The sequence below is a fragment of the Dysidea avara genome, chromosome 13, assembly GCF_963678975.1.
Source record: "Dysidea avara chromosome 13, odDysAvar1.4, whole genome shotgun sequence".
Lineage (NCBI taxonomy): Eukaryota > Metazoa > Porifera > Demospongiae > Dictyoceratida > Dysideidae > Dysidea > Dysidea avara.
This window is the reverse complement of record NC_089284.1, coordinates 12,857,190-12,867,317: the sequence shown is the minus strand read 5'-3', so window position 1 is coordinate 12,867,317 and position 10,128 is coordinate 12,857,190. Positions and strand designations below refer to the sequence as shown.

Genomic DNA, 10,128 nt, shown 5'->3' with positions numbered 1-10,128 from the left:
GCACGCTCAGCTGGTACATGCAATCATAGATGCAATGAAGTTATTAATAAGGAGCCCTCCCTCAATGCAGCTATTACTAGTTCTATTGTTATCGTGTACGTATTCCTGCGCTAAGAAAAGTGTACACTACCAATACTGTATTATAGGAGCTGGACCTTCTGGTGAGTGAGATAACAGGTACTATTCTAAATAATGTGCGTCACAACGCTTCAAAACTAGGTTTACAGATGGGACATTTTCTTCAAAACGCAGGAAGAAATTATTTGATCATAGAGAGGAATCATACTGCAGGTATGTTTTGTTGGACAATCTAGGTAGCTAGCTTATAGCTATAAGCAAAGTCTGGTTATCCCTTCTGACTGCAGGGACCAATTGATGTGTGATGCCAAATTTGGCTTGCCAGACAAATTATGGTGGCAATTTCTCCCAGAGCAAATTTGACATCATTAGGCCAATGAAACTTGATTAGCAGTTTCGCGTCATCGCCCGCATGCTTTTGATACACCCGCATGGAATTTCATTATTGGTATTTCAGATCGAAATACTCTAATAGAACGGTCACTTTTACTCTAATAGAGCAATCAGCTATACTCTAATGGAAAAATCACTTGTTATAGATTAGTAACGTACCTTAGCTATTTAATGTAAGAGTAATCAGTGTAGATCTCACTGTTTTTTTGGCAGAAATCTTCATGTTTGGATGTGTGTTGTGCTTTTGGAAAAATAATGAATAATGAATAATAACCGCCTGCCCGCATCAAATTTTCAAAAATCTGAACGAGAAACTGGTAATCAAGTTTCATTGGCCTTAGCGCAAAAACAGTCTACTTTCCACATTTGATGCACTGGGACTGGAGACTAATTGTTGCAACTGAAAAAGGTCTAGGCCAAGGAGAACAACTGTATAGCCAGAGGTTTGTATGCATGGTCAAGATACTCTAATAGAGAAATCTTGATCTGTGGTTGGCTATCACTTTTCTTGCAAATCATCTTCGGTTACTGCATGGATGTTTGGGACAGATTGTTTTAGATTTTAGAAGCCTTGAGACCATATTGTTAGTATCTGGACGCCTTACACACCAATGTGAATGTTCAATTAGAGTAGTTTGTTGCTAGTGTGTGGAGTTCTATTAGAGCAATTGAATGGATCTCTATATATAAGTAAATGGACTTCACATATCCAAACAAAATCCACTGTAGTTAGCACCTTACTTACGGTTTTTTATAAAATAGTTCTATTAGAGTGGTTGACCACTCTATTCAAGTATCTGGTAAAAGCACCATCTAAAAGGTAAGGGGAGCAGGAAAGATGGGCTCTTTCCCCTTTTCCACTGCCTTATTCATGGGAGATTGTTACCATACACACAGACAAGTAATGCTGGGGAGGGCCCAAGGGAGATCAGACTTTGCAAAGGAGGATCATTTTTCAGGACAGATTTGGGAATCAAAATTTTTTTATCATTATAGACTAGTCTCAGACCACTGACTTTTTTCCTTTTGTCGTGGCTAGGCTACGGAATATTGTTGCTAGCAATGACCCAGACTTTGTTACATGTACATTTAGTTAGTATCAAGTATCAGTTATCTCTACTCTATAGCTTACTAATATAGCTACCATACATATATGGCTTGACTGCAGACTGAAGACCAACCGTTAAGGAAACCTATATAATGTTCTATGCATATTTCTTCCACACAGGTTCATTCTTTCTTCATTACCCAAGACACCGACGACTGATTTCAATCAACAAAAGATACACAGGTATACACACTTGTGTGAAGGATTGAGCTGTTGTACTTAGTACAGAGTGTGCTCATCCAAAATTAGTGGAAAATCAATAGAATTGCTGCTGATGTACAACTAAAGCGCAAGTCAAATATTGTTAATAGAGTTCAGATAGCTACCAATCAACTTGCTAGTATAGCTTATCAAAGTTCAAGTGGTCTAAGAGTTAGTCTTATAATGATGGATGTCAGGGGCAGCTCCAGGGGAGTTTCTCAGGTTTCTGGAAACCAGTCAATGGATATGCAAAGTCAAATCGAGATATTCTAATAGAGCAGTCAATCACTCTAATAAAGCAGTTGCAGTATTCAGAGCAAACTATGTAGCTATAATAAGGTACTTATCAGTGATATAGTTAGCAGAGGGAAGTTATTCTCAGCAGGTAGTCACCTACTTTTTTTTGGTCTTCACCAAAAGTCTAGCTATGCTCCTGATCAGAAACCAGTCATGAAAAATCCTGGAGCTGCCTATGGATGTTATATTAGAGTAGTTGACTGTTCTATTAGAGTATTTCAATGTTTAGCAGCTTATTAGCAGTTTTACCCCTGAAATATAAATTTTGATCCCCTCTTGTTGATTCTTAGAAGAGTCTATCTATCTTGTCATTGTCCAGTATGTATATGCTTTAGTTGCAACTGAACCTGTACCGTAACTTCTATCTTTCTAGCTATATAGCAATAGAGTACATATACCTAAATCTGCCCTTGTAAGGTGCACAGTTTGGTAATATGCCTTGTTTTGTTGATGTTTCCCTTGTGTATTGTTGTCCACATGTGGTAAGATTTGTACATAGCTACTGAAGAGAATATAGATACCTATATTGTATTGTGGTGACTCACTGTGTGTAGGCAGAACTAACAAGGAGTTTAACCTGAGACATGACTGGAACTCTCTCATCAGTAATAATGAGTCACTAATGATGCGTCACTATTCTGTGGACTATTTTCCAACTGCTGATTCTTATGTGGGTAGATAATTGTGTTGTCAACTACAGTGAAACCTGAGGACACCTTAGGACTGATCCAAAAGTATCCTGACTATTAAGGTGTCAGCTCAAGTTACATGCTAAGGGATACTGTGCCAGATTATGCAGGTGTCCTCATATTCAAGTGTCCTGATTAACAGGCTTCACTGTAGCATATTTCTAGTTGAATTCACAGACTTTATTTTACTACTAGCTATAATGCAGTGAATTTTCTGTTATCAAAACTCTATAGGGACAATTTGGCATTTAAATAACCTTATACTCTAATATAGCAATCATAGAGCAACCAATTTTGCTGATATTGAGTTGCTAGTAGTCTTTGACAATATACTTGATGTTCTGTTGTATGTTTGGACCTATATTTCGATTTTTTCCACCACATGTATCACAATTTTATAGGTAAAGTATTTACAAGATTTTGTTGAGCATTTAAGATTAAACATCAAGTACAATACAGATATTGTAAGTGTGGCAAGACACAAGTCTCACAGCAAGAAAGGATTCCTACTGAAAGATCAACGGAACATGATTTATAAATGTGATGTTGTAATAGTGAGGTATGCCTCAATGTTGTAGACTTCAAATATAATAGCTGTAGTATTGTACTGTTTAAAACTCCACTACATGACATTATTATTATTTGCAATGACGCACATGGCAAATCATTAATACCATTAAGATTTGAAGACAGAGTCAACTTGCCAACACATTTTACAACTGCCAAACAAGTGTTGTCACCAAATAGACGACGTACCATAGGTGCGACCTAAGTTATTAATCAATTAACATTATCATGTATTTGTGTGTATACTGTATGCATAATATGCTGAGAATTGTTACCACAGCACAGGTGTGTCAGTTCCTATAATTCCAAATTCCTTACCAGGGATTGAGCATGCTACAGTAAGTTTATAATGATCTAATAGTAGCCAGTATACAACACATTTAGGGTTATGAAAGTGTGTCAGTAGACCCAAAAGATTTTGAAGGACAAGCTGTCTTGATTCTCGGAAAAGGTATATATCTGGCCGGATTTTTTGTGAAAAGGTACCTTTTTCACACACAAAACTTGACCCATTTTTTGAACTTTGAAACTTCATAACTTTTTAATCATGGCATATAATTGCATGAAATTTTCTATCAGTGTAGCTACAGTATCTGGCTGCATTTTGGTACTAAGCAAGTTAGTCAGTATAAGGAGTCAAGTGTTACATTATTTTGTTTGCTGGTATGTAAAATGTGTAGAAAAGGTACCTTTTTGCTAATCCAGTCACATATATAATCTAAAACATACATGCTTAGCTTCTTACGAATTATATTATGTAATCAACTACGTACCTGTAGGGAACTCAGCATTTGAGGTAGCCTCTAATATTGTCAGCTCAGCATCTCATATACATATGATTAGTAGGTCAGTTAAACAGTAGACTATGCTGTACTTTATGTCTCTTGTGCTGAAGGTCTAGACTAAGATTAGCATATCAAACTCATTACGTTGGTGATCTGAGGTCAGCAATATATTATAGTGTACTGCATTTATGACAACCATATGCATAGTAAAATTCTTAAGCTATAAGTCTAGCTATTTAAAAGTGACACATTTTCCAATTAAATCAAGCCCTTTGTTGTGTATGGGCAGTATTTATGAGAAAATTTCATCACGTGTGTATATATTATTTACGCCTAGGGCTATCAATGATGAAATACTTGATACATACCAACTGAAATCTTTAGATGGGATTTTTGGTAAATGTTTTCATTTTGAATTTTCGTACATATAATTGCCTTTAATAAATAGAAGCTGAGCTAGATTCAGAGGATCAAGCAATATTAACAAAAGGAAACAAGCTGTATTTAATTTTGAGTCAAGAACTTGCTAAGATGCAAAAGCAGTATGCTGATAAGCTTCGTAAGTTCTTCGGGCCAAACATGTTTCTGTGCTTTTTATAGCCATTGATGCATGTTTCATTAATAATGTACTTGAGCACTCTGTCAAGATAATACATTGTACGAGACATTTGATACCTTTAAACTCCACATTAAGTCCAACTGCTTGAACCATCAAAGATCTAGTGATGCATCAGTCATTGAAAGAGGAATATGTACTGCCATACATTCAGAGGTTGTCCAGAATTCTATGTGACAAAAGTAGCTATTTCTAAAGAATTGCATGCACAATACGTAAAGTCATGATGGCAAAATGCCAGCCATATTTGTTACATTTTGGCAACCTGCTTACAAGCATACTTGGTAATCATAATATTTGCGTAATGTAGTGAATATATTATCTGTCTTCCAGCCGACAATAATGGCATTGGGACATTTCAGAGTGGATATGACCACATTATCCGCTGCTTGGGATTCAGATTTAACTTCTCGATTTTCACACACTCAGCTAATCCCATCTCTGACAATATCAAAAAGTATCCTGATTTGTTGACTAATTATGAATCATCCAGCGTACCTGACATGTTCTTTGGTAAGTATATATGTATCCATGTTCCTTGTTTTGTAGCTCGTATATAGCCATTCCTGCGTATCTATTGGCAGTCAGTAAAGCAAACCTTTTGTATTTGCATGTGTACATGGCTAATTGCATAGATCATATCTAAAATATGAATTGTTGTTTTGTTGGGCATTTTAACCTTTGAATATAATACATGCAGCATTAATACTGCGTGTATCTGTAATGCTAACTCTGCAGTAGTTACGTATATATGTTTTGTTGTGCAGCTGGAGCAGCAGCACATTCACTGGACTACAAAGTGTCTGCTGGTGGATTTATACATGGGTTTCGTTACACTGGTATGATGTGTGCTGCATGACTTACTTGTACATGCATTTGAAATACATATCATGGTTTTATTTTGTTTACTTACGCTAAGCATGAATTTTGAACATTATAAAGTCATGCAAAAGATAGGAACTGACTGTCGCAGATATGCTGATTGCAGTAAAATAATGTAGACACCTGCAGCAGTATAGGACAAAATGAATATTCCAGGTAGTGGTGGATTGCATGGAAACATGAACAGTGTAGGAGAAAGTTAACCATCCGATTATTTCTACTAGTCTCCTTTTCTTTACGTGTGCAAAGACAGTAGTACATTTATATTTTTGATTGATTGCTGTTTTGAATAATGTAAGATATTGTATATCTTTGATGTGTGAATTAGCCAGAGCACTGTACAAACATTTACAATGGAAGTATCATGGTGTACCTTGGCCATCTGTTCTGCTGAGTCCAATAGATCTCACTTCTCATTTGGTGAAGAGAATCAACGAAGCTTCAGTTAGTGATTTTAAGTACAGTGATAATTATAGTGATGCAGACTACATGTACGTATAGTTAACTACTAAAAGTTTTGCACAAAAACAATTAATAAATGATATCAATGTGCCCATTGTAAGATTTATTTTTGCCAGAAATTTTATTGCTGTCCACAAAAATGTTTTAAAAATTGCTATTAACTTTTTATTCCATTTTCCATACTACAGGGAATTTACCAGATGTTTAATGTGCTAGCTGATGTTGCTGTCATACGTGAGTTTATTATCTCATTGTAATCACTGAACACCATCTCACTTGGTAGGTGAGGATGGGTTGGTTGATTATTTAGAAGAAGTTCCAGTTTTATCTTTACACCAGTTTAAAAGTTAGCTACACATTTTAATTGTTACTGACAGCATACTTTTGTTTTTTGTATGATGCTTTGCAAATGCATGTGTATTGTCCACCCACTTGTATTGTATGTGTTTGTTTAGAGTTTACAGGTCACAATAACAGTCAGTTAATAACACTTGAAATGCAATATGGACAGGAGTATTCAGGACCAGGGTAAGTGGACTAGTTGACACAATGTATTTTCATTGATTAAATGCCACACTTACTGACCTTTCTCAGGGTGACCACTGTCTAAAGGCAATGACCATGAGCTTGAATGGCTATAAACCTGCAACATTTGACTTCATAATGGCTGCATTTTCAGTCTCCTCCATGTATTGCTGCTTACTGCTTTTAGCACAATATATTCTGTACATTTAAACACACCCTTTTTGGTTTCTATTTTGCATCCACATGCCTACTCATAAGTTTATATACTAAAATTCAAACTACAGTATTCTTACAAGAGTATAATGTTGTTTTAGGGATGCTGACATATGACATATTGTGACATAAAATTCCATGACAAAATATGATGATAGTTCATCAAATTTGGCTGCAAGTTTGGGTACGATATGGTATTATAAAGCATTGGGGACAAAAATGCCCTTAAGTTTATTTGCTTACGTACTGTTATCTCTGTGTATTTTATGCCTTTATATAGTGAATCCATAGGTTTTTGCTATGTAGCACAAGTTATGTCCACATCATGACATTATATTGTGGCATCGATACCCATGACATATTTTCATAACAAAGGTTTCTGAGTCACGGCATCCCTATGTTAATTGTTTACAGGCTGTAAGGTGACTTCAAAGGAGATGGGCTGGTGCTTGTTGTGGCTTCTAAGTGATAAAAATATAGTATTTTCTGTATAATATCACTGTGTGCCTATTCAGGAAAGATGTGTTTTCAGAAGACAGAGCAACTGCAGATATCAGTACAGCGGACAAGAGCAACTTTCTTCATCCAGTATTGCATTATTACAAGGATTATGTGCAAAGTAAACATGTTCCATGTAGCATGCAATATATCCATTTAATCAGTGATTTAACTGTACTGCAGTAAATCAGTCTCTTTTAAGACTAAACTTTCTGCTCCGTGTTTTTGGATTTTCCTTTGTTAGGGTTTGAAAAATGTACCATCCTTAGCATAGAAGCTTTCTATTGAGTACTTGCTTTATAAACATTCCAGTGATTATGTGTCCTGTATCATTTTGTATAGCTGTCTACTATTTTCCTGATGACAAACCAAAGGCAGATTTATTTCATCATGTAATAGAGGATTTGCTTACTGACTGGTAGGTTCACAGAACCCCTTGATTCAGGGGCCATCATAAAGTACAGTGCATACAGCTCCTGTCTAATAAGGAGCTACAAATGTACATGTACACAAATCAGGGCCACTATGGCAGTGGCCATAGTGCCGCATACACTGGCCCCAATTTGCCATACTGAGTCCTACTGCCATAGTGCTCACAACTACTGCTGTAAGCACTACGGCAGTGGCTGTGGAAGGTTTTTGGTGTAGATCAATACACTCCAGGAGAACAGTCAAAAAATCTCCAACACTCTAATTGAAAAGATTGTTGCCTTGTTGTTAAATTGAGCTACAAGACCTTAGTACTTCAATTACTGAAAAATGCAAACGTATAAAAGTTTCCATCACATGGTCTGACTTGCATTTATATATAGCTTCCAGCAGCCCTGCAAATACCGGGTAGAATATTTAGGGCTATCTATCTGACTGTGGGTATTCAGTGTTCATGTTACAAAATGACCTGTCTCAGGGGCTATATTGTTTGTGTAGTTAACAGTTAATTAGGCTATATAATTATTTGTGTTAATGTATATGATGTCACCTTACAAAATTGTCATACATACATACATACATAGGACAGCCCGCCGTGCTCACATTATTCCACTAAGAAGATTCATTGAAGCAGTCTTTGATACTGACTTGCGTCATTATTCTCTTGAAAGATGTTTTAAGGTATATGTATGTACAGTATATACAACTACATTCTACACTGTTCTTTGTGTAGTATGTACTTACATATGGAGAAAGTGTGCCTCTGCACTGCAAACAGTGGTACTTCATATAGTTGTATAAGGTAAGGATTAACCACATGGTGGTGAGTCAAGTGTTTGGCAATGTCATTAATAAAGAGTAATATGCAGTGATAGCAGCATTTTCCATAATGGTAAAATATACCATGTAGGAGGCAGAATTTTCACTATGTAAAATGAATTTTACCCTTGTGAAAGTCTAAAACCAGGAGTCGGAAATCATGACATATATAAATATGAAGTGTTTCATTACAGGGGCAGATCCAGGATTTTGCAAGGGGGTGCACCAGGGTAGAAGGTATATGGAACTGGGAGACTGTCTCCAGAAGCTAAATATTATTTCAGGACTGAAAATTTTGATGTAGAATAGTTTTATGCGCAAATGTCTAATAAAATATGCTTTCTAAGTGGTCTGCCAAGGGCTGTAGGGATGAATGGCAGTCATGATTAGTTCAGTTATGAACTTGAAGTAAATTGTTGTATAGAATGGCATACAAAGGACCATTTGCGTTTCATTTACAAAATCATCCTAGCAGCTGGAGGATTGACTGCATGCATGATTGCTCTATTAGAGTATCTTGACTATATTTATATACTTTTTTGAGGGGGGAGAAGCTTGGATCTGCCACTACATTGTTATCATTTTAACACAAATAGCATTGTCTTACTGTAGCAATTTTAGTTTGCTACCTATAAAATTTAGCACTTGCTGAAATACTCTTCTATACAGGTTTGCATTCCATGGGATATGCATACCCTGTAACAGCAAACTGATAAAGAGAGACAGTAACCACTATATTTAACACATACTCTAATGTATATGTGTAAGAGTAATCTAATGAAATGTGTGTAATGAGTGTGTGCATGACCGTGGATCTGTCCAACTGTTGCACTGGAGCGTTGGGATAGTTGTGAAATTTCTGGGAGAATTATAATTAATGGAAATAATTATTTTATTTAGCATATATAGTACTCCCTAAGGATACACACTTAGTTTTTAAGAATCCAATATACATCAGTGTAGGATGGTGGAATTATAAGCAATTTTGTCCTTTAAAAAAGATAAAAATTTCTCTTAACTTGTAAGACCCTCTGAATAAAGGCCATGTGCCTCTATAGAAGATCACTAAATAGTTGCATACATTTAGAATCTTACAGATTGCAAAACAGCATATACACATGCTTGAATCTGTACTGCATGGTCACCTCCATCCAATAATACAGTGTGCATGCAAAACAAGGAGTTGTACTGTTGATTTATAACTGCTTATATAATTACTTTTACACTTATAATGTACAGCTCCTTGATAGCTACCAAAATGGTGCACCAATCAGATAAGCTATTAGCTACTTGTGTTGCTAATTTGCTGACTTTCAACAATGTGAACTAAATAGACAAAAATGTTCACCTTGCATGGTGTAGTGCTTACAAAGTGAACATAAAATTGTAGTAACTATATTGCAAAAGTAGCATCACACAAATGTATTTGTAGTAGGAAACTAACAGCACCATCATATATTCCTCACTCCCCAGAAACCCTAAAAATGATACAATTATATTAGATCAATCACCTGTTCAGCAGCGAATTTGTGCAAACTCTCCAATGGAAGATTCACAGATAATATA

At 35.9% G+C, this 10,128-nt stretch overlaps 1 protein-coding gene across 4 annotated transcripts; it reads left to right on the top strand.

Moving 5' to 3' along the window:
• The first annotated feature begins 10 nt into the window (after window positions 1-10).
• Window positions 11-9,368, top strand: LOC136242408 (FAD-dependent oxidoreductase domain-containing protein 2-like). 4 transcript variants are annotated; one of them, XM_066033828.1, is made up of 22 exons: window positions 11-161; window positions 220-291; window positions 1,700-1,762; window positions 2,632-2,747; window positions 3,168-3,325; window positions 3,614-3,671; window positions 3,718-3,784; window positions 4,113-4,179; window positions 4,229-4,276; window positions 4,456-4,514; window positions 4,567-4,677; window positions 5,068-5,247; window positions 5,502-5,573; window positions 5,945-6,060; window positions 6,267-6,312; window positions 6,362-6,424; window positions 6,534-6,606; window positions 7,332-7,435; window positions 7,657-7,732; window positions 8,328-8,424; window positions 8,477-8,545; window positions 9,232-9,368. In XM_066033828.1, exons 1-21 carry the CDS (start codon window positions 35-37, stop codon window positions 8,534-8,536), a joined length of 1,833 nt encoding a protein of 610 aa, XP_065889900.1. In that variant the 5' UTR covers window positions 11-34; the 3' UTR covers window positions 8,537-8,545; window positions 9,232-9,368. The 4 variants fall into 4 exon arrangements, with proteins under 4 accessions (XP_065889900.1, XP_065889901.1, XP_065889903.1 ...); XM_066033829.1 differs by lacking the exon at window positions 9,232-9,368 and adding an exon at window positions 8,757-8,995; XM_066033830.1 differs by lacking the exon at window positions 11-161 and adding an exon at window positions 1,808-1,872 and having other exon boundaries at window positions 219-291; window positions 2,636-2,747.
• The last annotated feature ends 760 nt before the right edge of the window (window positions 9,369-10,128 follow it).

Excerpts from the sequence above, each read along its gene's own strand:
- LOC136242408 (XM_066033828.1), top strand. The coding sequence starts at position 35 with ATGAAGTTATTAATAAGGAGCCCTCCCTCAATGCAGCTATTACTAGTT. Across the intron at positions 6,061-6,266 it reads AGAGAATCAACGAAGCTTCA|GGAATTTACCAGATGTTTAA; the intron begins GTTAGTGATTTT and ends TCCATACTACAG. Across the intron at positions 6,607-7,331 it reads CAGGAGTATTCAGGACCAGG|GAAAGATGTGTTTTCAGAAG; the intron begins GTAAGTGGACTA and ends GTGCCTATTCAG.